At 36.6% G+C, this 27,391-nt stretch overlaps 4 protein-coding genes across 5 annotated transcripts in view; 3 read left to right on the top strand and 1 right to left on the bottom strand.

Moving 5' to 3' along the window:
- The window catches only part of LOC125235498 (SAFB-like transcription modulator), a 33,004-nt gene extending 26,559 nt beyond the window's left edge, over window positions 1–6,445 (top strand). The window contains 1 exon segment of the mRNA XM_048142103.1: window positions 5,767–6,445. The gene's annotated coding sequence lies outside the window, so the exon portion shown is untranslated.
- Window positions 1–27,391, top strand: part of LOC125233822 — a 143,186-nt gene that overhangs the window by 101,870 nt on the left and 13,925 nt on the right. The window lies entirely within an intron of this gene.
- Window positions 6,436–25,570, bottom strand: LOC125235864 (protein SHC1-like). 2 transcript variants are annotated; one of them, XM_048142520.1, is made up of 5 exons: window positions 25,055–25,561; window positions 23,978–24,387; window positions 23,674–23,764; window positions 21,337–21,480; window positions 6,436–8,370 (listed from the first exon to the last, which is right to left on the bottom strand). In XM_048142520.1, the coding sequence occupies exons 1-5, from the start codon at window positions 25,295–25,297 to the stop codon at window positions 8,173–8,175; spliced, it is 1,086 nt and encodes a 361-aa protein (XP_047998477.1). In that variant the 5' UTR covers window positions 25,298–25,561; the 3' UTR covers window positions 6,436–8,172. The 2 variants fall into 2 exon arrangements, with proteins under 2 accessions (XP_047998477.1, XP_047998554.1); XM_048142597.1 differs by lacking the exon at window positions 21,337–21,480 and having other exon boundaries at window positions 25,055–25,570.
- Window positions 25,664–27,387, top strand: LOC125235994 (abasic site processing protein HMCES). Its single transcript, XM_048142703.1, has 5 exons — window positions 25,664–25,854; window positions 25,989–26,229; window positions 26,320–26,523; window positions 26,821–27,033; window positions 27,115–27,387. Exons 1-5 carry the CDS (start codon window positions 25,835–25,837, stop codon window positions 27,373–27,375), a joined length of 939 nt encoding a protein of 312 aa, XP_047998660.1. The 5' UTR covers window positions 25,664–25,834; the 3' UTR covers window positions 27,376–27,387.

Here is a 27,391-nt window from a genome sequence, read left to right as displayed (position 1 = left end):
TCACGTGGCGTGTCGTCGCGCACGGTCCCAATACATTATCCGTCGTCGCAGTAGTGAATGAAATACATTGTTTCATACAGAAATCATGGAAAAATCCATGTGAATTTTTTATTAATTTTACGTAAATGTGCGTGCCAAATTTTGTGTACAGACACAGAGCCGTCATATTTCGCGCATTTTTAGTTGACATTGTCATCAGTGACATTTGGCTCTTGACAAGTAATTATTTAAAGATATTGGTTTAGTTAACTCAAGCAGACTCAGAAATAATGACGCATTTTGTCAACAAAGATACATATCGTGTATTTCGACACTGCTAATGTAAATCGAAATGGCGTCTCGGTCAAACGACCGACTATGATGCAGAAGATCGTGGGTTCGAGTCCGAAGTTTTTTTAATCATTTGAACTTTTATGGACTTATTAAGTATTTTTTATTTTTTTAATGGAATATTTGACTATTACTATATTGCTTTCCTATTTTTTATTTTCATACAAAAATACAATACAATCCTATTATGCTTTTGTTGATAAAATAAAATATTACACGTCTGGTATAATACATTATACATAGGTCATAGTGCGGGCATAGTATTAGTAAAGTATTGCATTTACTGAGCTGGTTGACCTATATTATTGTTGTGTGAATGATTTTCTTCAACAACTAAATGGTTATATACAAGAATATGGGTAGCTTTTGCACATTGTAATTTTTCCTCAGTCACCCGTTGACCACAAACGCTGTAAAGTGTTTGAAACATCGGGATGAATTTTAAACTCATTATACGCGATTTAATCCGTTTTCATAGTTTTTATTTCATGAGTAACTATCGCGGTAACTGAAGACAATCTAAATATATAAAAGAAGAAGCTGACTGACTGACTGACATATCAACGCACAGCCGAAACCGCTGATCCTAGAGATTTCAAATTTGGCACGTAGGTTCCTTATATAGTGTAGAGGAGCACTAAGAAAGGATTTTCCAAAATTCACCTCCTAAGGGGGTCAAATAGGGGTTCAAAGTTTGTATGGGGAAACAAGATTAGTTTGACTATTTTATTCTAAACTTCATAAGAAGATTCCTTAAGACATATGACTGAATACGTGTTTCAGGTATTTTGAAAATTTAACCCCTAAAAGGGTGAAAAGGGGGTGTTAAAGTCAAAAAATCAATATGGATATCGTTTTTATGGTTTATCGGGTCGCTGATCACGATAAATACAACGTTTTTAAAATCTAACGAGGCGGAAGTGAAATACCATTTACCCTGTTGTGGTGCAATGGGGTTTAAATATCAAAAAAATATATAAAAGAAGATATTGACTGACTGACTGACATATCAACGCACAGCCGAAACCGCTGGTCCTAGAGATTTAAAATTTGGCACGTAGGTTCCTTATATAGTGTAGAGGAGCATTAAGAAAGGATTTTCCAAAATTCACCTCCTAAGGGGGTCAAATGGGGGTTCAAAGTTTGTATGGGGAAACAAGATTAGTTTGACTATTTTATTCGAAACTTCACAGGAATCTTCCTGTGAAGTTTCGAATGCTCATGCTCATGCTGCTGAATGTGATGCTCATATGTCTTAAGGAATCTTCCTTAAGACATATGAGCATATGACTGAATACGTGTATCAGGTTTTTTGAAAATTTAACCCCTAAAAGGGTGAAAAGGGGGTGATAAAGTCAAAAAAACAATATGGGTATCGTTTTTATGGTTTATCGGGTCGCTGATCACGATAAATACAACGTTTTTAAAATCTAACGAGGCGGAAGTGAAATACCTTCTCCCCTGTTGTGGTGAAATGGGGTTTAAATATATAAAAGAAGATATTGACTGACTGATTGACATATCAACACACAGCCGAAACTGCTGGTCCTAGAGATTTCAAATTTGGCACATAGATTCCTTATATGGCTTACAGGAGCACTAAGAAAGGATTTTTCAAAATTCTCCTCTTAAAAGGGTGAAATGGGGGTTCAAAGTTTGTATGGGGAAACAAGATTAGTTTGACTATTTTATTCAAAACTTCACAGGAGGATGCCTAAAGACATATGACTAAATACATGTTTCAGGTTTTTTGAAAATTTGACCCCTAAAGGGCTGCAAAGGGGGTAAAGTCAAAAACACAATATGGGTATCGTTTTTATGGTTTATCGGGTCGCTGATCACGATAAATACAACGATTTTAAAATCTAATGAGGTGGAAAAGAAATTTTCTCCCCTGTTGTTGTGCAATGGGGTTATAATATAAGTATAGCTTTAGTTTTTATCTTTACTTCTGGTTCAAGAGATTTCAAATTGACACGGAAGTTCCTTAGAGGAGCACTAAGAAAGGATTTTTCAAAGTTCACCTCCTAGCATGATAATTTGACAGGGGCAAGGACAGGGACAGGGCCAGGGACAGGGACAGGAACAGGGACAGGGACAGGGACAGGGTCAGGGACAGTATAGGGATAGGGATAGGGATAGGGATAGGGATAGGGATAGGGATAGGGACAGGGACAGGGACAGGGACAGGGACAGCGACAGGGATAGGGATAGGGAAAGGGATAGAAATAGGGATAAAAAGAGGGGACGGGGACGGGGATAGGGATAGGGGAGGGACGGGGACAGGGACGGGACGGGGACGGGGACAAAGATAGAGATAGGGACGGGGATAAGAATAGGGATTGGGGTCGGAATAATCGGTCGGCAATCGATATCTAGGCAGTGTAAAATGCAGGTGGCTCAGTGGGAAGGGATTAGTAAGTAGGCATCGGCGAGTATCCTGCATCCGTAATAACTATTACATTCAATGTGCTGTAAGAAGATCGCTGTTTTCCTTGCCTTTTATATGTTTACGTTTGCAATAAGTATAAGCAAAATGGAAAAAATTTTAAGCGATAATGCAAGGAAGTACTTTTTACCCTACCGACCATAGCGTCGAGATACTGGCTATGTGGGTCGTATGAAGTTTCCCCAGTATAAATATTTATATAGGTAAAATACATACATATTCGTACCTACTACCTACGCTGTGGTCGCTGTGTAACAATTCTACAATCATTGCAAGAATTTCTTTAAAAACAATAGTAATATGTGTAACCTACAGTCAGCCAAAACCGGACCGTACAGCAAATAGATCAGTTACAATGGCCCCCCAGTCGAGAATTGCCCCGCTTTACCTTAATCGAAATAATCGCGGACAGATGTACCTACAAAGAATTCTACGGATCCAAATGAAAATCTTATTTTTTGTAAACGTTTCAATAAGAATACTTTTATTACGCGGGCGAAGCCGCGGGTAAAAGCTAGTATTAACTAAATGGTTACAAATAATAATTATCATCAATATAATCTGGTCCAGGCAGGCAATTATGGTCGCGCGATAAATGATAAAACATCTGGCCGTCCCTATAATCGCACTTACTAATAGTGCGACAGGGACGGCCTGATATTTTATCGTCTATCGCGCGACCATGCTACCCGTGCTGTACTACCTTTTGCCCGCGGCTTCGCTTGCGTTAGAAAGAGACAAAAGTAGCATATGTCACTCTCCATCCCTTCAATAATTCATCTCTTTACAATATTTCTTACTCAATCAATTATGTGTTATCGTGATCTGATCCGGTTCCGGCAGAATATCAGTGCTGCTGCCTCAGGGCGTAGCGTAATACTGAGCCGTAACCCTTTTGTCTTGTTGCGACGCGCAGAGTATCATAGTACGCTATGGTAAAAATCTGTGTAATTTCCTGTTTTCCAATTTGCTTATTATGTATTCTAATTCTTTTTTGTAACTTATTTCTTTTGTGTATTCTGTGTGTATTGTGACAAACAAATAAACGTATATCTATCTATCTATCTATCTTCAACTATCTCCACTTAAAAAACATGTCAATCCGTCGCTCCGTTTGGCCGTGAAAGACGGACAAACAAACAAACACACATTATCTTTGGTGAAACAACGAATTCTTCCACTTCAGATTATAGAGTAACCAGCTTTTCCCATTTATAATAAACTAGCTTTTGACCGCGGCTTCACTCGCGTAAGAAAGAGACAAAAGGTAGCCTATGTCACTCTCCATCCCTTCAACTAAATCCCCTTAAATAATCACGTCAATTCGTCGCTCCGGTTTTGCCGTGAAAGACGGACAAACAAACAGACACACACCCTTTCCCATTTGTAATATTAGTATGGATTTGACATTATTATTTATATTTAAATAATTATATATGTATAGCCCAATTTCGCGTCGGTAACAGCGTGTTATGTAATGGCGTCGTTGGTGAATAGTCGTCTGTCACGCCGTGAAGGTGCGTTCGATTCCCAGGATTCTATAAACTTTTTGTATTTTTTTGGACATAAATTTCGTATTTTTTATTGACCGAGCAAGAATGGAGAGCCGAAGGATCAATTTTATCTTAGAGAACATATTGATTTTTTTATTGTCATTTTGATTTTCTATTTATTAAGTTGAGATATAAAACACAACTTTTAATACCCTCGCTAAATATAATATTTTATCGAAATTACTCCTTAGATAAAAAAAGTCCACTTGAGTTTTTAAAGCATTACGTTACTCAGTTAACTATTGCATTTTCATTTACTAATTTAAGATTTCAAAAGCGATTTGAATACCCTTGCTCCATCGAAAATAAACAATTAGAAAAAAAAACATTCGAATCGTAGTTTAGAAACTAAAATTTATCTATACTTTTTTGGATTTTTTTAAAATATCAAATTAGGATAATTATGTTAGAAATTCTGAGTTCGACGAACCCAAAAATTATTACCATGTAAGAGAATAGGTTTTTAATCTTTTTTGTGGAAAACGCTCAGTAACTACTGCACGAGTACATTATACATTTATGTATAATAATAAAACAAAAAATAGTGTCTCATAGTGTTGTGTTCCTGCCGGTGAGTAAGGCTGCCAGAGCTCAACGAGGGTGTGGGGTGCTGACGACGGGAGGACTTACGGAACTAATTTGTTCCGTCTATTGTCCTTTGAGTCGTCGGCAACCCAAACCCTCCTTTGAACTTGTACCTACACTCCTTTTTACTGTGCACACGCAGCAAAGGGGAGTGTACAAGTTTCTAATGGGGCGGCAACGCGCATGCGACACTCTTTGAGTTGCAGGCGTCCATAGGTTACGGTGACCGCTTTCCATCAGGCGGACCGTATTAATAAGAATAAATTGAAATGTCCAAGAAGATGGACGAAGACATATTGATTTCTTGGACGTTATGACCCTTGGACATAATGACTCTTTGGACATTTTGATTCCTTGGACGTTATGATATGACCCTTGGACATTTTTACTCTTTGGGCGTTTCGGTCCCCACGACGACGTTTTGACACTTGGACACATTCACTCATTGACAGTTCGACTCTTAGACTCTTGTATTTGTATTTTAAGACGTGGTCTTAGTGCCCTGGAAGGGTATAAGGGCGAATCAACTTTTTGACCGACATTTTTGGTGTCTCTGGCGTTACTCAAAATGTCTGGAGTTACCAAGAAATCGAACTTCTAATGAACAAAGTTTCAGTTTATTGGATTTAACAGTTAGGGTTATGTTTTAATATACAGGGTAAAGTGAAAAATACCAATAAAATTCATTATTTAAGGGTGAAATTTCACAACTATGTTAAGAATGTGCGGACAGATTTGAGTCGGTCAAAAAGTTGATTCGCCCATAATCTACTATTATGCCTATCCAGTTGGTGTTAGCAGTAATAATTTAATAGTTTTTTTTTTAATAAATTATATTATTTATTGCAGGTAAAGGACATTTTTTGAAGCAGACAGTTTAATTTAGCAACAACCGACTTGTTTATATTAGAAACCATACCAAATTTTTATTTTATTAATCTGCTCAATATAATATATGATACATTGGAACTTTTGACTCTAACAAGTGTTATTGTTTGTAATGGTAGATGTGGAAATCTTCTCGTGAATTGTACAAGCCTCTTTAGTTATGATGCCATGTTTAGGACAATTGCGGTGACAAATGAATTGGATCATGACGTTGATTAATGTACTTTTATATTCGTATTTTCTCAAAGTACAAAAATGTGCACCCTGAAATGTGATGTCGGACTCATTAGTACTGCATTTGATTAAGTTGTTTGTGAATCTATCAATAAATACAAATGTAGTGCATATGATTTTACAATCATATCTTCACGGAAACTTTCTTATTCGTCTTGACTTTAGTGTTTTTTGTACTGGGACTGACTGAAACAGTCATGCTGTTGTATGCGTGCGTATGTTTCAATAAAAATACAATTGTACGATTATGCACTACCTCTGTACTTGATAATATCTTTATGCATGGGATGCTTTGTGGTGATGCCACTAATCTTATTATCTGTGTTACAGAGAACTAAAGTAAGCATTTTGAACTTGTATATATTATGTAATTTTAAAAATAATAAAACAACTATGTAAGGTCTAATTATGTAGTTTATTTCAAAATAAAAATACTCCCTTAACAATAAGCGTCAATCAATAACAATTTGTATACAAGCGTACTTGTATGTACATTTAATATACAATTTAAACCACTAAACCTACACTTTCTCGAAATTTTCTTTCGGAGAGCGTCAACATAAATAAAAAGTAAAAAGGAGTGTCTTAATATTTGACTAGCCTTACGAGATAAATAAATTTCAGGCTTTACCACGTGTGGAAACTCACGCCCACGACGAGTTTAACAAGGTGAAGTAGTATAAGGTCGTGATAACGGATTTTAGAAAATGGTAGCGGTTTTTGGATGACACAATATGTTTAATAAGTAATCTTGAGGCCTCTTTCTCTGCGGACTTCATCCATTCAAATCCTGATCATGTTTTAAAGACAATAGAAAAAAAAATGTTTGAGGGATTTTATCGATTTCATTTATTTCAACTTACAAGAAATTTTACAAACATGTACAGAACTCGCAAATTATCACGGAAGTCTTTCTTAATGACTCTAGTTCTTTAGAGCCGTGCGAAGACTCAAAACTAGTTTTACACACAACTAAAATGAACGTAGATTATTAACGTAAAACTAACAGTGTCAAAGATCTCGTTTAATAAGACTTAACATTTCGTCTGTTTGATAAGGATCCTAACAATAGGCGTTGAACTTTAAATATTGATATCAAAGTATTAGTACCTGGGCGACCGAGCTTCGCTTTCATATTTTATTATATCACATCACGTCTTTAGATAAAAAAAAAACCTCATAAATATAATTTTAAAAAAAAACTTTCTGGCCGGGATTCGAAACCCTGACATTTGCGAATGTGCCTGCGAATATAAGACCAACCCTCTTACACGGAGCTACGCGACGCCGATGCGCGGGCGACGAAATTAGCGACCATATCTTGCGTTTACTAACGAGAAAGAAAAATACATGAAAATTCGAAAATTCGCGTTCTCCGGGACCTAAGGCGGCTAAGCTAGATCGATCTTTCACCCTCGAAAACCCCCACATAACAAATGTCAGCGAAATCGTTAGAGCGGTTTCCGAGCTCGTCAGTATATATATATATAAATATACAAGAATTGCTCGTTTAAAGGTACACATACGAAAGCGCATTTACAATAATTTTTATTCGACATTACAACGCGATGAGTGCGCAATTGTTTGCATAGACTAGGTTTGGCTCTCACGTTTATGTACAGCGGTGAGACCATTTTTAGTGCCCGTACGCCACGTCCTTACGTATCGGTAACAATTTTAACAAATCTGATATTATTTATCATTATATTATAGTCACATAATTATGTAATTATCTTATAATCCCGTCACCGCATACACTATCACATAAAGTCAATAATTACTAATTTATTTGATCAGTTTTATTAGGTATCTTCCTAAGGTTTTTTTCTAATTAGGCAGATGTTTCTAGCCCCTTAATTTAGGTGTACGTTCCAATTTAATTTGACATAGTATGATTTTGATTAAATAAAATTACTCTTCATGTTTTTGTCGCGGTCCCTTCAGCTGGTTATATTATAAGATTTAGAAGTACCTATTGTGTGTGTAAAATACTATTAGGTAGAATTAAAACAAAATACCATAAAATAAACGTGTTAGGATGATTGTTCGACTTATTAACTAAATTATTAAGTTCTGAAATCACTAAAATGCGAATTATAAACGCACCAATTTCTAAAAACAAAATAGTCAAAGTTAATAAATTTGAGGACGAAGCATTTGTGCATTTTCAACAAAAAGAGTGGCGTGGGCTGGCACAATGTTACTATTGTCATTATGCAGGTATGGAGCAGATGGGTAGGCATACATCGATGGGTCAACTTCGTTCTTCGGTTTTGATGCAACAATGTCTTCGTCAAGGTCCTTTAGAGCTTTAATAGCATCTTGCTGACCCTAGAAATACATCATAAAGTTATTTACTAATTCTTCAATTGTGTAACAAGTTGTTCAATTTCTATTTGAATAAGAGCCAGAAAGGATACAAGTAGGCAATTCAAGTAAGCTAATGATAGTAATGATAATGTAAAAGCTAGTAATAAACCATTGAGTAATTATTACTTCGTATAGAGGAGCTATAGCAAACAATGAACGTGTCACAGCCTGTAAGCTGAAGGCGGGGCGAGGGGGCGGGGTGTGAACCAATGGCCCGCTTCCGTAACGTCGCATGCGCTACTATTTTACTCGGCGCTTACGACCTTTCGGTCGCGATGATGAGCCTTGCATAGAGTGCATAGATTAGAAGTCGTAGTATAGAAGTGACATGGGTTTACATGGGCATTTTTTTTAATTTATGACTCTCAATTAGCGTGAGTTGTTAACAAAAAACATAAAACGCTGTTAGTTTTGTAACGACTATCAAGCTTGAAATCTGTATTTAAAACTAAACTTTTTTCACGTTCTGAATTTAGATTATAGCTTAGTATAATTTACATAATTAAAACAAAAACGATGTTTTTATTGAAATTCCATGCTTAATTATCGTTTCAAAACTGACAGCGATTTAACTTTTTTTAACAACTCTGTGAGTCCCAATTTTTTTAAATGCCCACATAAAGCTGCATACGGACTGAGCGTACATGTGTACACGTAGCCGCAACTGGATATTAGTTATTTATGTGACATTTGCATAATGGTAGGCATTAAAACATGAGTGTTGTTTTTGTTGTGTTAATAAGATAACATGAGTGTTTTAATGCCTAATTATGTATAGTCGCATACATAACTTTATCTACATCCATGTATGTATGAGCGCGGGTTTATCGTTCTATACTCTCATAATTTGCTTGACCGTCTACCTACCCAAATTCATTCAGGCAGGTTAGGTACTGCACTTACATTTACATACTCACATGAAATTCGACACGCGTATTGAGAATCTGTTATAGACCGACATGCTGGAAAACTGTGCAATTCTGACAATAATAATTAAATAACCTTTTTTGCGTCGATAAATATATATAATTTAATATATGATAGGAAACTTGAACTAACTTGCGATATTGTCACGTCTGCTTTTGTTGTATTTTTTAGTCTTTGGTTTCAACGAAACATGGCGCTTCGGCATGAGTTTATATTGATACATTTTTTAAAAAGTAAGCGTGTTTAATCAAAAATACAGTAAACCTACGTATGAAAAGTCACTCCTTGGCTTTTGTTAGATTTTCCTGAGCAGTTTGTACAGTACCTCACTACACATGACGGCATTATTTAGACGAAATATTTTTGATTGTGATACGTCAATCTACCACAGCCGTTCGGCACAGACTAAGCGCGTTTGTGCTGATCGGCTCTAAGTGTAGTTACACAAAATCAAGTTGAGGTGCCCTCTCTAGTTAACATAATTACTCAAAGTAATAAACTGGAATAAAGGAGGACGGGAATTTTGTCCCATGAGTGTATACAGGTGGGACATAGCTCGTTTGAAAGGACTTTTAATAGCATTATTTAGGGCCAGCGCACACGGAGGCAACAGTTGCTCGGCGACTTTTTTGTCTCTGTCGTCACCCCTTGCGACAGTTTCCAAGGTGCGCACACGGGAACGACAGCGACGCAACCACAGACTAAGGCCGGCAACAGACGAGTCTTAATTTTCATAATCTTAAAAAAAAATTGTATGCAAACTGACACTGACAGATCTGTCAGTGTCCGTTTGAACTGTCAATTTGCATACAATTTTTTTTTTAAGGTTATGAATTTTTAAGACTGTCTGTTGCCGGTCTAAAAAGAAGATATTACCTACCATAGACTAGTTCTATAATCTTTGGATACTACGGACGCAACTTTTTCTTTTTTCATGAAATTGAGAGCCTATCCAAAATAGTTTTTTGGTACTTCAGAATGAGTGTTTAAAAGTTTTGATGAACTGGTTAGAATTTTACAACTCGGCATCGTATTTTCTCAATATTGTCGGAATATTCTTTTAACTTCTTGTCATATAAAATCGGTCTTTCCTCTACTTCTTCAATTAAACGACAGATATCAATGTCGTCTTCAACAATCTGCATTTAAAATTATATTTATTTCGACTAATAACATACGTTCGCCCAAGCCAGGCCAGTGATAACTGTCAAAATGACAACTGACCGGCGACTGTTTTGTCGCCGTGTGCGCACTTGCATTGAAACCAATAGGGAAGGAGACAGTTGCGTCGCAGGCCTGTCGCCGAACCCTGCGACAAAAAAGTTGCGTCGCAACGTGTGCGCACCTTCATACTAGCCCATAGGCCGAGCGACGGAGACAAAAAAGTTGCGTCGACCGTCTGTGGGGGCCCTTAGTTGTATGACACCAACTTTGGATCACTTGCAGGGACTGAGTTATTTAAAAAAAAAGTATGGCGCATAATTATAATCTGTTGTTTCACATAATGCTTGTTATGTAGCTGGTTCTGATATTATTTACATGGAATAATATGAGAAACGCTACACTTCTGTATACCACCACTTACGTTTAAGTACGCACATGGCTAGAATTAAGTAATAAAATATATGCATTAATTAAGAATCCTGCTACTCGACACTTAAAGTTAGTTGTATACACCACAGAATTACAGTTAAACCAGAATGAGTAGTTAGGTCAAAAAGTGTGTCCACATGAGAGGTCATTGTTTGGGCTGGTGTCCCTCTCGCACTTACTGACAATGTCAACATTATTCAGTGACGTCATCACTGTCATACATTGGGGGTACCAGTCAATTTTCAAAGTTACTACCAAATCTACTAATACCCATTTGAACATATTTTTTAATTATACAAATCTTTGATTTATTGGCATCAAAATAATTACATTATAATTATTTTCCAATTCTTTGAATTATATCGAAACCCTAGTTTGAATATAACACTAAAATAATATAAGAAGTTATAAAGTCAGATAATATACAGATAAAAATACTACTACTATGGTAACCTCACCTCATTAACACTGGCCACCCGTGCGAGAGGGACACCAGCCCAAACAATGCCCTCTCATGTGGACCGTTTTCGCTAGTCTGATACGATCACCTTTCTATCTCAGTGATAAGGTTCAATTTAGTATGGCAAAAAATGTGATTCCACAATCTAGTTTAATAATTGTAAATCTATGGTATACACACGCCGTATATAGCATTTAATAGACATTTTTTTATAAGGTAGTTATTTAAATATATGCTTGCAATCAATTGCTTGCAGGGGCCAAAATAAAATGTATTTTTGTTAACTAACTGTGGCTAACGATGCTTTCATTATTCTACTTAACAATAGATGGAGCTACGTGTACCCAAAAAATACAGTATAACCTCAAACAAGAAAAGTTCATTTTAGGTTTATCTAACTAGAAAAGTATCTGATTTTATCAAAATAAATAGATAAATGAGCTTGTGATATAGATTTTGTGTAATGGATATATAATTTAATTGATTTAGTATCTTTTGGCTACGCACTATTGACTAGGCTAGTTTTTGGTTAACTTATTGTCTAGAGTGGCCATAAATATCGTATCTATATCCGTTTTAGTAACTGAGCAGATTTTTTACTACTAAGGAATATTAAGGATGCGTGTGCGTGTGGATTGAGTGAGCACCTTCCGAAAATAAAATAAAAATATGCTGATCATTTAGTAAAAGTTCTAAAACAATTGTAAAACGAATCTCTGAATTTGTAAAAAGATAAATCAAAAGATACAGTCATTAACATGTGCTCACTCAGTTCTCACAAATTACCAACGAAAACAGTGAATGTATTCATTTAACATATAATATTTATATACTAACATTTAGTAAAAAATATGCCAACTTACCTCTATAAATTTTAGATCACCTAGTGACGTATTTAATTTTTTACAAATAGTTTCTTATGCTCACTCAATCCTCACACTTTTGAAAAGCCGAATTTTGATGAAAAACATAAGATTTAGACCGCCATTATATGTGTATAGTTTAGTAAAAGTGAAATGGGAATTTGTAAAATACAAAACGAACCACTAACGGGTCAGGTTTTTTTATAATAAATTTTTGTAAGTGCTCACTCAGTCCACACGTTTTGAGAAAGTTAAAAATGTAAATATCTTAAGATTTGTAGCACCACAGACACTCGAAAGTACTTCAACATTTAGTAAAAATTTTTACTAAATATCCACCATCTAATATTTTATATTCGTTGTCTGGTTTTAAAGATATTCAGACATAACTTTTCTCATACAAATGTATCATGTAGGGTGACCACACTATGTCGGCTCCTGATTTCTAGTTTCTTACTAGTGAAGTGTTATATTCTTTGTTTCTTACCAATTATCATTCATGTCCTTTTTAATGCATGAATGTCGATATGGTTATTATCCTGACGTCGATAAAAATTACACAATACACATCATCACTAGGCCAAGAACATAACCTAAAAACAGTTTGCAGATGGAGAATTAATATGGTATTAGTTTAATATAAACTATTATCAAAATTGAACGAAACTCCCCAATCTCAATATGACAATGGGAAGGCGGGGAAAATCAGGAGCCGACATAGTGTGGTCACCCTACATGTAAGGTCCGACCGAGAACGATATTTTTGTCTCGGCCGAGAACGAGACCGAGACCGAGATTCAATTTGATTCTCGGCCGAGACCGAGACCGAGACCGAGAATTTGTAAAACAGTAAAAAAATATACCATTTTTACAAAAAATTTTTTTCATAATCGAAATTCACCAGGAAACCAAGAGTATGTTGGGTCCTGCTTAGTGTTTGGTTCCGTAACTACCCAAACCTACCAGCACTCCTTACCTATCTACCGTAGCAAAATAGACTACGTCAGTGACAAAAACAACTATACGGCTCGCCCGGTGGTAAGCAGTCGCCATAGCCTCTCTATAGGCTATGGCATATAGGCATGCAATTTCAGAGGTTTTACACGAGCGTTTAATACCCTGATTTTTTGTGACTTTTGCAAGAAATCATGAAACATGCTGTCGAATCGTGTTTTCTACGGGTAGTTTTCCAGGTTTTCCTTGAAAGTCTTTACTAGGCTTTACTTTGATTTTGACGTATTTTTAGGCACATGATTCGAAGTTAATTTAAGGGACCATAATTTTTTTTGGTAGCGATTATTTCCAAAATTTTATGTATGTATATCAAAAACATGACTATGAAAAACCCATACTTACTAAAAAAAACTCAAAACAGCATCCACAAAGCTCAAAATTTCGTCCGATATTCCGTAATTCGCCATTTCTAACATGTAAGGCAGGTATTATTCTAACCTGCTGCTTTGATTTTTCGCGTCGTCGTTGTCTTCCACACATCAAGTTGTCGTAAATATTTTACACTCTTTTAATGAATTATACCTAGGTATTTGTTTAAAATATCGATAAAGACCCTACCTAAAACACTAAAATCGGGATACCAAACGGGCGATGTAACAAACTGAAAGCTAAAAACCGGACGCGAGTGCGCAATAAATTCAAAATCGCAGTCTCGGTTTTGCCGAGAATCTCGGCCCATTTTGGCCGAGAACCGAGACCGAGATCTCGGCGCGATTTTCGGCCGAGAATGCCGAGACCGAGACCGAGATCTCGGTCGGACCTTACCTACATGATACATTTGTATGAGAAAAGTTATGTCTGAATATCTTTAAAACCAGACAACGAATATAAAATATTAGATGGTGGATATTTAGTAAAAATTTTTACTAAATGTTGAAGTACTTTTGAGTGTCTGTGGTGCTACAAATCTTAAGATATTTACATTTTTAACTTTCTCAAAACGTGTGGACTGAGTGAGCACTTACAAAAATTTATTATAAAAAAAACCTGACCCGTTAGTGGTTCGTTTTGTATTTTACACATTCCCATTTCACTTTTACTAAACTATACACATATAATAGCGGCCTAAATCTTATGTTTTTCATCAAAATTCGGCTTTTCCAAAGTGTGAGGATTGAGTGAGCATAAGAAACTATTTGTAAAAAATTAAATACGTCACTAGGTGATCTAAAATTTCTAGAGGTAAGTTGGCATATTTTTTAATTAAATGTTAGTATATAAATATTATATGGTAAAGGTAAATGAATACATTCACTGTTTTCTTTGGTAGTTTGTGAGAACTGAGTGAGCACTTGTTAATGACTGTCAGGGTGTCCACTACTAAACCCAATAAAATTCCCTGACTTTCCATGACCGTTTAAGAAAATTTCCCTGACCAAATTTTCATTCTATGACGACATTTTTACCACTTTTGCTGAGGGCAGCAAAAAATGGAAAAAAGTAGTTTTTTTTCTGGAATATGTTTGTTTTTTAAAGTACGAAATATCAAAATTTGCAAGGAAGTTCATACTTTTATACCTATGGTTTTTTTATCTTTATGTTAACTATTAAACTTTAATTTCTGGTTTTATAAAACTAACATTAATGAAATCTGTAGTTGGTTACACCAGTTTCCGGCCCGTTCACTCTATCAAGGTAGAGCTAGTGAGTTTCGGCGCCCTTGGATACGGCACGGCAGAAAAAAATATCGCGAGCGTAGCGAGCGCGAAATTTTTTCCCCTTTTATACGTCCCTGGAGCTGATAGTAGTTATTATGTAGGTACATAACATAACAAACAAAATGGGGTACCTACTGTACTATCAGGGCAGAGTCAGGAAAGCAGGCTTGAAATGAAAACGGGATTTCGAGCGTAGTGGGCGCGAAATATTGACGTCGGGATGCTCGTAGGTGTTTTGCCACTACATGCCTTTAGGTTTCCAAGTGCTTTGAAGTTCTCTCATCGTCACGGTTATTATCCTCCTATGCCCCTTTGACTCATACAAAATTGCGCCTCTATGTGACGATTTACACTATTGGCTTAATGATGAACTCCTTTGGATTGTCGGATAGATACTTAGAATTTTGACAGCGATATAACTTTGTCTTTGTTGTTCGGCCTCGCAACGTGGTTCGTCAAGGGCTAGAATCCCCCTTTCACGTCGCCCCAGCAAAAGCACCTACCTCATGAATGTTGTACATGGTGACATTGTGGTGCAACTTTCCAGTTAATCTGAATCACAATAACTGAATTTATTCCTGACCCCCCTCGCCATTTTAGAATATGTGGGTGGGGTACGCAATGTAAAAAAAATATCTGGATTTTTCCACATTTTCGATATTGGGCCGGATAAATTAAGGTCAGCTAGAGCATGAAGATATCCCTCATCAGCAATCACTGGGATGGAAGCCAGGTACTATATTTGTTAAGAGACAATTCTAAGTTGCCTTAAGATCATTACCAGGAATCCATCTTTGCTGTCATGGATGTGGCCAACCCAAGAAATCATATTATTTTTTCAATGCTTTTTGATTTTTTTCTTGATGCCAAATTTTTCCCTGACCCCCAAATCATTTCCCTGACTTTCCCTGACTTTCCATGACCACTATGAGCTTCCCTGACTTTTCCCTGACTTTCCCTGACTTTCCAGAAAGTGGACACCCTGGACTGTATCTTTTGATTATCTTTTTACAAATTCAGAGATTCGTTTTACAATTGTTTTAGAACTTTTACTAAATGATCAGCATATTTTTTTTTTATTTTCGGAAGGTGCTCAACTGCTCACTCAATCCACACGCACACACATCTAGCGATAAGTAGGGAAATTAAGGCGTTGTTAAATACCGTTGATTAACTCATTTAATTTTATTTCGATCCCTGCAAGCGTTGGACCTCAGCTTCATTACTCAAAAAATAGCTTATAAAAATACCTTTCTTTCCTTTGTAAGAAAAGTATGGTAACTTTCGTCATATCGCATGTGTTAAGAAAATTAACTACTTAAGTGATCTACATTATTTTTTAACCGTCGCCTCATATCTCTCAAGAAGGACGGTTATCAAGTCGTCTGTGTTTTTTTTTTTTTTTTTAATGTTTGTTCCTCGATATCTCCGTCGTTACTGGACCGATTTTGAAATTTTTTTTTTGATTGAATGTATATGCATACAGATTGGTCCCATTTTTCTCAGAACCCAGTTCTGATGATGGGATCCTGGAGAAATCGAGGGAACTCCTCGAATCTGAAAGTCATACATATGATGATTTTTGTGTTTTTCAAGGCACAGCATGCATTTAGGTACGGAACAGTGACATTTGGTGCAGTGGAACTGCTGATGATGGCCAGAACGGAACTCTTCAAATCTGAACGGCACGCTTATAGTGACTTTGGTATTTTTATAAGAACAGCATGCACTTTCGTCCAGAACAGTGACATTTGGTGCAGTGGAATTGCTGATGATGGTCAGAACCGAACTCCTCAAATCTGAACGGCACGCTGATAGTGACTTTGGTATTTTTATAAGAACAGCATGCACTTTCGTCCAGAACAGTGACATTTGGTGCAGTGGAACTGCTGATGATGGCCAGAACCAAACTCCTCAAATCTGAACGGCACGCTTATAGTGACTTTGGTATTTTTATAAGAACAGCATGCACTTACGTCCAGAACAGTGACATTTGGTGCAGTGGAACTGCTGATGATAGTCAGAACCGTACTCCTCAAATCTGAACGGCACATTCATAAGTCACTTTGGTATTTTTGTAAGAAAAGCATGCATTTAAGTTCAGAACAGTGACATTTATTTAGTTATGTTTGTTAAGCATATTGAGTTTTCAAGTCAAAGTTTGTCATGCTTCGATTTCTTATAATATAATCGGATTCATGAGGAATTGAGGAAACTCCTCAAACCTTAACGTTATACGTATATTCATTTGTGTTGCCATCTAATAATTAAAGCGTTAAAAGCGGTTTTAAAAAATACCTACACATTTCTACATAATCCAACATTCGCAACTATTTAACTTTCACCAGAACCCGAAAGGCGACGGTTTTTTTTCTTAAAAATTATTTTATATCTCGGTCCGTGTCATACTTTCTAGCGGTGACACTGACATGGTATCGTATGGAATCCAAAGCTACATCAAAAAAATGTACGAAAATTGTTCTAAATTGTACGCTTATTTAAAAAAAAAGTACTACATGCATTTACAAGAAAACAATGATCAATATGTCACCGCTAGAGAGCATACTTTCTGGCGGGCGCTATCTATTTCACTATGTAACAGTACAGTTTTCAACTTTCTTGTAAATCAGAAAATATGTACGAGAATTGTTCTAAATTACACGACAATCTTAAAAAATGTACTTCACATATTTACAAGAAATTTCACCACGTCAACTGGTACGGTCAGCTACATAAGGTAAATATATTTACCTGTATTCAATTTTGACCTGCGTTCTTCCCAAGTAATAAGTTTCGATATGTATAGATATTTATAGACGAGACTGTAAAGGCTCATTTGATTCTTCGAAAACAGATAGCAAAATTGCGTTTTATCCACAAGAGTGCAAAGTAATTTCATACTAATTTTAACTTGACAAAGATAATTATATATATTTAACCATTATGCAATAGGCCAATGGTGCCCCTGACATGCGTAGAAATAATTACAAGTTTGTTGTAATAAATTGTTATAGATTACTGCTATGTTACTATGCAACAAAAACACACGCACGGTAGCACTGCGCAGGCCAAGTTCCAGCAACAGGCGGCGCACATACTGTGCACTATTTACACGAACCGTTTCGACCCACTTTTGACCCCCTGTAGCTCAGTTCCTATCGGCTAATTGTTCGCCTAAACTAATTTACAACCCTAAAACCCTAAGGTTAAAATCCAATCCAATGCCATGTTTAGATGCACTTTAAAATCGATCATAATCATCTTCATCAACAGCCGGGTCCACTGGTAAACATTTGCCATTCTCAAGACTCGCCAGCGCTACCACACGCAGTCCTCCATTCCTGAATACTTCTAAATTTGAACTTGGCAGGTTAATTTAATTATTTGTATAAATAGATTCATTTAATCTTAAATTACGTACAGCATGAAAACCTGCCAAGGTCAAATTTAGAAGTATTCTGAAACGGAGAACTGTGTGTGGTGGCGACTCTTGGGAATTTCATACATTCAGAACGCGCAAATGCATTGTCACTTCATAGTTCATCCGCCAGTAAATTTCACAAACGTCATTTCGGTCACTTAAAAAAAGATAATTAATAAATAATAAGAAATAAAAACAAACGAGCCACCTTTCCAAGATCGTTATAAAGTATTCTACCAGGAAAACTTTACCTACCCAATTAGCCGATATGAACTTGGCCCCCTTTTTAACAGGTATGTTTTTGGTGGGTAGCACGCCGCCCTTACACCTGTGAGTTTTACCGCTTACGTAAGCGACTTATGTAAAACTTTCAAATGTTAATGGTTTTTGTAAGCAGCTTACGGTAAGTTTTAACTACTTTCGTAAGCTGAAAACTTTCAAGTGTATACGAGTTTGCTTACAGAAGCGACTCACAGCTTATCGAAATAAACTGATAAGTTTTGGCCTTACGAACTAGGGCGGTCGTTTTTTTTTTCATTTCAACTTTGCTTGCTTGGAACAATGTAGACATTTAGTAAGTTGAAAACCACAAAACTTCCGTAAGCAAAACTTACGATAAGTTTTTCATAGGTGTAAATGGAACCATCAGTCGCTTACCAAAGATTTACGTAAGTAACTTACAGGTGTAAAGGCGGCCTAAATGTAATCCATCAATTTATTCATAATTTATGATTTTAAATCATCATTTATACACAGGTAAATTTTATCAGCAAGCAGATATCAAGTTAAAATTTGTATGAAATTACTTTGCACTCTTGTGGATAATACGCAATTTTACTATCTGTTTTCGAAGAATCAAATGAGCCTTTACAGTCTCGTCTATAAATATCTATACATATCGAAACTTATTACTTGGGAAGAACGCAGGTCAAAATTGAATACAGGTAAATATATTTACCTTATGTAGCTGACCGTACCAGTTGGCGTGGTGAAATTTCTTGTAAATATGTGAAGTACATTTTTTAAGATTGTCGTGTAATTTAGAACGTGAAATAGATAGCGCCCGCCAGAAAGTATGCTCTCTAGCGGTGACATATTGATCATTGTTTTCTTGTAAATGCGTGTAGTACTTTTTTTTTTAATAAGCGTACAATTTAGAACAATTTTCGTACATTTTTTTGATGTAGCTTTGGATTCCATACGATACCATGTCACCGCTAGAAAGTATGACACCTCGGTCCCTGCAAGTTATCTGAGGTTGATCCCATACAACGAATTAATACTACAATTAAGAGCTTTCAAACAAGATAAGTTTCATGAGTATATAATATTGTCTTCGGTTACCGCGATAGTTACTCATGAAATAAAACTATGGAAACGGATTAAATCGCGTATAATGAATTTAAAATACATCCCGACGTTTCGAACTCTTTACAGCGTTCGTGGTCAACGGGTGACTGAGGAAAAATTAAAATGTGCAAAAGCTACCCACTTACAAGAAATATTAACGAACCATGACCACAAATAATATAGATTTCTAAGGCAGGTTCACACACTATTAATAAAGCTAGTTATACAATATTCAAAAAATTTTACCATTACTCTGTTAAAAAAAAAAATTAACCAATTAATCTACACAAAATTGACAAAGAAACAAACTGCAAATGTCCAACACCATACAACACAAATGCCTCACAGCCTTCGTCGTGCTTGTTCCATTATCAGATGTACTACTGGATCCCAAGCCGGTGGTAAAGTAAAGCCATCCTCTCTATTAAAGTTTGGATATTTCTTGATCTCAATGGCCTCTCGCAACATTCTGGGTATATATCGCTTCTCCTTAGCGAGAACCAGAGGCTTGTCAAACTTTATAGCATGATTGACTTTATCCATGACATGTTCAGAGACTGCAGACCTTTGGCGACGGTGCTTGACATCCGCTATGTGTTCCTTCACCCGTGTGGAAATGCTTCGTTTCGTCTGTCCCACATATGACAGGCCGCACTCACAGTCTAGCCTGTACACTCCCGCGCTTTGTAGAGGAGTTTGACATTTCACAGGCCTCAGGAATTGGGACATCTTCTTCATAGGCTTGAAATAAGTTTTAATAGAAGCCCGTTTCAAGATGTGGCTGATCCTATCTGTGACCCCTCTAACAAATGTTAGAGGGGTCACAGATAGGATGACCCCTCCAAGAGATCAAGAAATATCCAAACTTTAATAGAGAGGATGGCTTTACTTTACCACCGGCTTGGGATCCAGTAGTACATCTGATAATGGAACAAGCACGACGAAGGCTGTGAGGCATTTGTGTTGTATGGTGTTGGACATTTGCAGTTTGTTTCTTTGTCAATTTTGTGTAGATTAATTGGTTAATTATTTTTTAACAGAGTAATGGTAAAATTTTTTGAATATTGTATAACTAGCTTTATTAATAGTGTGTGAACCTGCCTTAGAAATCTATATTATTTGTGGTCATGGTTCGTTAATATTTCTTGTAAGTGGGTAGCTTTTGCACATTTTAATTTTTCCTCAGTCACCCGTTGACCACGAACGCTGTAAAGAGTTCGAAACGTCGGGATGTATTTTAAATTCATTATACGCGATTTAATCCGTTTCCATAGTTTTATTTCATTTCATGAGTATACATCGATGGGACGCTGCCCATACAAAAGTGCCACATTCTCCTTTCATACACTAAAGAAAAAGTGAACGAGTCGGGAGTCGAACACGTTGTAGATGACCCGACAATTCGGGCAGAGCGATTCCCGGCTTGGCCGCCGGTGGAATTAGTTAGGACACTTGGACTTTTTCTTTCTTAGTGCATAAGATAATATCTTGCTATTATATTATAATAGCAAGATAATATTATATGGCTATTAACCTGAGTTGGCTCACAGATTTTTGCCTGGTTGGTTGGTAGGCCTACTTGAATAAAGCATATTTCTGATTCTATCATTCGTACAAAATTTACTAAATTTAGTCACCTACCTGCACAGCAGCTAGACGAAGCAAACGCGTGGCAGTGGCTACATCTCGTGTGAGCCCTCCTCGGCCCTGCCCATAATAGATTCCCAAATTGTAAAGGGCTACAGGGTGTTCCCGAGCCGCTGCTGATCGGTACAGCTCCATTGCCTGAGTAATGGCACAAACAATACGAAATGTTTTTAAGTACCTACTAAAAATGTGAGTGTGTTTAGTAAAACGTCCCACTTTGTCGGTGACCATTTAAGTAGGCTAGATTTACTTATATCTTTATATTAATAAACTGACAGCGGCATTATAGCAATCGACAAAGTGGGACGTTTTTCCGTGAACGCTCACAAATATCGGCATCAAAAGTAGGATTTCTTTCTAAATAAAGATATATTATTTAATTTGACTTTTGTTGTCTGTTACTGTAAGTTTTGTATAATTATAAAGATTTCTAGTCGTGTAGTCAGATTGCATTATTTTTAATCCCGACTATAGCTTTATATTAACCACGGAAATACATAGGCAAATAAGCCCTGAAACAAATCCTACACTTTTTTTAAATGAATACCCTACGTTTGGCGGTCGGCCTTGCGAAGTAGAGGTCGACAGTCGGGGCTACCGGAAGAGAGCTCGTTGGCGTACCGTCTCTTTTAGAGCCACCGGGTCTCATGCGTGATAATGATAAGTGACGAAGAAACGGGACCCGACGGAATGACCCTTCCGGATGAATGAGATGCAACCTGTGTGGAAACCTTGGCGCCGTCCCATTTGGCCTCTAATTCTTGCGGTGTTTGAGGTGGAGACTTTGGAACCTTGGTATGCACTAACTTGGAGCGTCCTATAGACACACGGTGTCTATAAATAGTATGTAATTTAGGGGGGCAGGCGCTCCACGGGTTAAAGATTTAAACAAGATGCTCCTTGACACCGCCAGGGATACTAAGCCTGGTTCTTTCCTTGGACAAAGAATTGGTAGTGGCCAGCATTATGGGCGCCCTTCTGCAGGGATAGGGATCTGATTAGGGGATTTATTTTCATACTTTTTATTTATTTTATAAAGGAAATTTTAGATATTATTTGGGAGGCTATTGCTATGTCTTGTATGGGAACCCTGCATTTTATGATTAAGCACTGAGACTTGGCACAGTCGTTCCTTGGGTGGCCCTGAGTAGAAAAAACCGGGAGGCATCGAGAGGCCCCTTAATTTAGGAGGGAGGAGGGGGGGAAGGCTGGCGCCGCCGCGCTTCCTTTGAAACCATATTTCTCTAAAACTATATCATTTTCGGATAAATTAAGGACGAGAAATTCATTTTTGGTACAAACAAATGTACTTTAGAGCAAAAATATAAAAACTAATAGTAATTTTAAAATAAAATATATTATTTAAGAGCTACATTTATCTAGTTTTAGAAAATGTATAATTTGTTACATAAATATATTAAAGGACGAGTGATAAAAAATAATTTAAATCGCCCGACAGGGTGATCTGAATCAATAAGTTTTGTCAATGATTTCAGGTATAATCACTATTTTTAACACACGAAAGCCGTAGTCATTGTAGTTTATGGCTATTTTAGTGTTTAATGTACTTAAAATAAAAAAAAATCACAAAAATAAAAATGTGATAACTTTTTTATAACATTATCCTATTTTGTCCTTTCTACACACTTTATATCTAGAAGCAATAAATATCACTGAAAAGCTACATCTATGCAGTTAAAAAATATCGTATCTCACGCTGTTCCTCAAAGTTAAAACGCAGTAAGTCTATATGCATTCCATACATACTTACTACTATTTTCTTTTCATTGACAGACGAAGATACAAGTTTTTTTAAAAGTAGTGACGATATAGTTTGTTAAGTGTGTGCCCCCTTCCCCCCGCCCCTCTAACTTTTGAACCATATGTTTAAAAAATATGAAAAAAATCACAAAAGTAGAACTTTATAGACTTTCTAGGAAAATTGTTTTGAACTTCATAGGTTCAGTAGTTTTTGAGAAAAATACGGAAAACTACGGAACCCTACACTGAGCGTGGCCCGACACGCTCTTGGCCGGTTTTTTTATACTACGTCGGTGGCAAACAAGCATACGATCCACCTGATGGAAAGCGGTCACCGTAACCTATGGACGCCTGCAACTCAGAGAGTACTACATGAGCGTTGCCAACCCATTAGAAACTGAATTGTGTGTAATCATATTTCTTTTGTTTAATTCAACCATCTTATTTGGAAAATATTGACGTTTATAAAACTTACACCTATATATTTTAAAGTGATCTCTGCTGCAGTTTGCTAGTTAGTTAAAGGGAAATGCCAATTAAAGACAAATTAATGGAGAAAGCATTCTTTACCATTTTTTCATCAGCTGCAACTCCAAGTCCCATCTCATAACACAACCCTAGATTGTATTGAGCCGGTGCATGGTTACGATTTGCTGCAGATCTATAACAAACAAAGTTAAGAATCAGTTAAGCAGCTCTAAATGCAGCACATTTAGAATCTGTTCAGGAAGAGAAGAGTCAAAGTATGTATAGTATAGGGCCCCATACATTCCATTACTCCTCCCTTTCCGAATAGACTGTATAAAAGAGGTCAGGAGCAAGAGCCCCTTAGGCATATAAAGGGTTAATTTAGGTTGAGACTATTTAAACTAACCTGAGAAGGTTCAAGCCATCCTGATGATGACCATTTTCAAGGGCCGCAAGCCCTAATTTATTCTCAATGGAATTCAGAACTTCTCCCAAATCATTTTCTGATGAATCAGTACTACTAGCACTGCTGCTCGACTTGCGATGTTTCTCTCCACCATGTTCATTTGTTACAAAATGTACTGTAGGAGTGAAGCCCCTTAATACATTCTCGATGTTAGGAATAGGTTTCAGGACTTCATCATTTTTCTTAACACATTTCACATATGGATACAGAGCAGAAAACATCCTCGGCCCTGCCCATAGTGGATTCCCATTGTTTGTTCTTGGGCATTTCTTAGACTGATCCTGGAGATGATACTTGTATTTTAAATGAAGCAGTTGACTGGCATACCACCCAACAACCAGAGCACTGCTCTGTAAAACAAAAAGAATAACATGAATGATTATAACTACATAATTAAACACAAAAGAAAAAAAATATATTTGTCACCTCTATAAAATAAACTAAAAACGGAATAATCACCCCTTCTCAGAAAAAAAAGACTAAATAACTTAGTTGTTAATTTGTTATCTAATACCACTAACAATTTTATTGGCCTAGCCTTTGAATTGCTCTTACATTCATTTGGCGTAGCTCTAGGAAACAGTTACTCTATCAGAGATAGCCAGCTAAAAACAAATAGTGAATTTATAAGTTTTAATAAACAAATATGTGACATTTTATGGTATCATAAGCAATATTGGATTTTTTTTTACAAAAATATAATTTAGTAACTGGTACTTAGTTGGTAACCCATCTATAAATCACTTAAAATGTTAAAAGAAAGGGTTTTCACTAGCAAGGAATTTGTTAAGCAAATACTTACAAAACTCTCAAAGGGGAATAAGGAGATACTAGACCTGACCCTGACTCAAGCTTTTCATATATAAATATCTACATGCAAGTAGTTAACTTTGAATAAATGTTTAATACACCTGCCCTTATTATTTTACTAAGAAATTCACATATCTAACAAGTGAACAGTTAAGAAGCTATATAGCCCCTACCTCAACAGTATAAATAAATTATGGTATTGCTTACCCATGTGATGGCACCTATCCAACTGCGATTTAGCTGTTCGAAGTTCCACCTATTACTGTTGGTGTTGTTATCATTTTGATAAGAGCCACAGCATCGCGAATACCAACGACATGATGGAGATCGCTTGTCCTTATCTTCCGCAGAACCAGTTGAGTTTCCATAACCTGTAGTACTACGTCTGTCGAAATGGGCAACGTTCCTCTCTAACGTGTCCCTGATACGGCGTGATACATACTTCCACATGTTAAAAACAAAATAGAGATGGCTACCGAAAGTTAAATTACAGGATTTCCATTGTAGGACATTAAGAAAACACTCAAAATATCCCTTGGCCTAAGCCAAGGCCAAATGCCAATTTGCCACTATTGTCAGTTCAGTTTTTTTTTTAGCGTTAATATAAAGTAGCAAACACACGACCGCACCGCACCGCGACTACTTTTCACGGATGTCGATGTAGATATCTAGAGTAGAAGTAGAGCCTCCACAGACGGGAGACAAAACTGTTTTGTCTCCGTCGTATTTGTATGAAAAGTTGCGTCGCCTCGTGTGCGCACCTTCATACTAGCCCATAGACCGAGCGACGGAGACAAAACAGTTTTGTCTCCCGTCTGTGGGTGGTGGGGGCCCTAAGTAGAACGGAACTTAAACCAAAACTTGACGTTTGTACGTCACGTTGGTTGTACGACTTGTACGTCAAAATCAACTGCGTGCTATTTGGCGGCACAAACTTGAAACATTACAAATTAATCATACGCAATAATTCCGAAACACTGCACCATTATGTGTGGACGTACTGGATTGTATGTATATAATATTTTCAATTATAAGTAATAGACTTACAAAATAAATCAGTGAAGTAATACCTTACCTATCAAACGAGTCAAAGGATTTGTACAAGGATATTTCCATATTTTCGATATGTTATTGATTTTAGGTCGCTTAATAAAGAACAAGTAATATGTGCATGCAGCTATCAACCAATACCTGGATATGGTCACTGTAAACCGGAATGGATGCACGAACATAACGATGGTAAGGAATACAAACCATCATACAACATCGCTCCCACTGACGTTACTCCAGTTTTGGTTTCTGCCAGTAAGTTCAAAACTGCAGCTCCGACTAGCAGGATTGTAAAACCTATGATGTGGGGAATTATACCTCCCTGGCACAAGGTGTGTAAAATCATTATAATTCTTAGTTGATTCATTAGTTTCATTTAAAACACGCTTGGATTGGATTACCTACTCTGTTCTTTTTTCTAGGGTGATTACAGAAATCATAATTTAAGTACTAATAATTGCCGTTTAGAAGGCATACAAGGATCCAAACTCTATGGCCCTATTTTACAAGATGGGGGTAGATGTGTAATTGTTGTTGAAGGGTTTTATGAATGGCAAACTACAGATAAGTCTAGCAAAAATAAACAGCCTTACTACATATATTCTCCACAGGATGAAAACATAAAGGTGAAAATTATGTTTATATTATCAGAAAAAAAATTTAAACCTTTGGGGTGTCGGTCGTCGATTCCCAACCAATTACATTAATAGGCAGATCCCCACTGAACGAAGCACATTCTTTGGTCGAGGTGGGTTTCTTGGCTGAGCAAAACTTGTCGCGAAGGCAGAGCTACAAAGCACATTTGCTGAGGAACTTGCCGCGCAATGTGCCTTGCGCTGTGTGAATCTGGCTTCAAATTTAATAAAAGAAATTCTACTCCACTGGAAAAGATATTAATTTTATAAAACTGTTAATGTTTATAGGAAGATGATTCAGCAACTTGGAATAATTCCTATGATGATGAAAATGGTTGGAAAGGGATAAAACTTTTGCACATGGCTGGTTTGTACCATGTATGGCAAAATGAGGAAGTTATTATATATTCTTATTCAGTCATCACTATGGACTCAAATAACACTTTGAATTGGTTGCACCATAGAATGCCAGCCATATTGGACAATGCACATCAAATTGATGTATGTATCATAACCTTGCTTCTTGTTTTTACTAAGTTTTGTTCAGTCGAGATCAGTTTGTACAGTTATTTCTGGTTTCAGGCTTGGCTCAATATTACTGATGTTGATTCACACATGGCTCTAGGATATTTGAAACCAGTCAAAATTCTATCTTGGCATCCAGTTTCAACCCTGGTTAATAATTCAAGAACTAAATCAGCAGAATGCAACAAAAGAATTACTTTGGCCCAGAAAAATAAGTCTACACAGAAAACCTTAACAGGGTGGTTTGTTAAACCTGAAAAAAGAAAGCTAGATGACAGCCCAGGTGGTGAATCTAAAAGAAAAATGACTGAAAATTAAGATCAATTTATTTTTC

This window comes from Leguminivora glycinivorella, chromosome 1 (genome assembly GCF_023078275.1).
Source record: "Leguminivora glycinivorella isolate SPB_JAAS2020 chromosome 1, LegGlyc_1.1, whole genome shotgun sequence".
Taxonomy (NCBI): Eukaryota; Metazoa; Arthropoda; class Insecta; order Lepidoptera; family Tortricidae; genus Leguminivora; species Leguminivora glycinivorella.
This window is presented reverse-complemented; position numbering and strand designations above follow the sequence as displayed.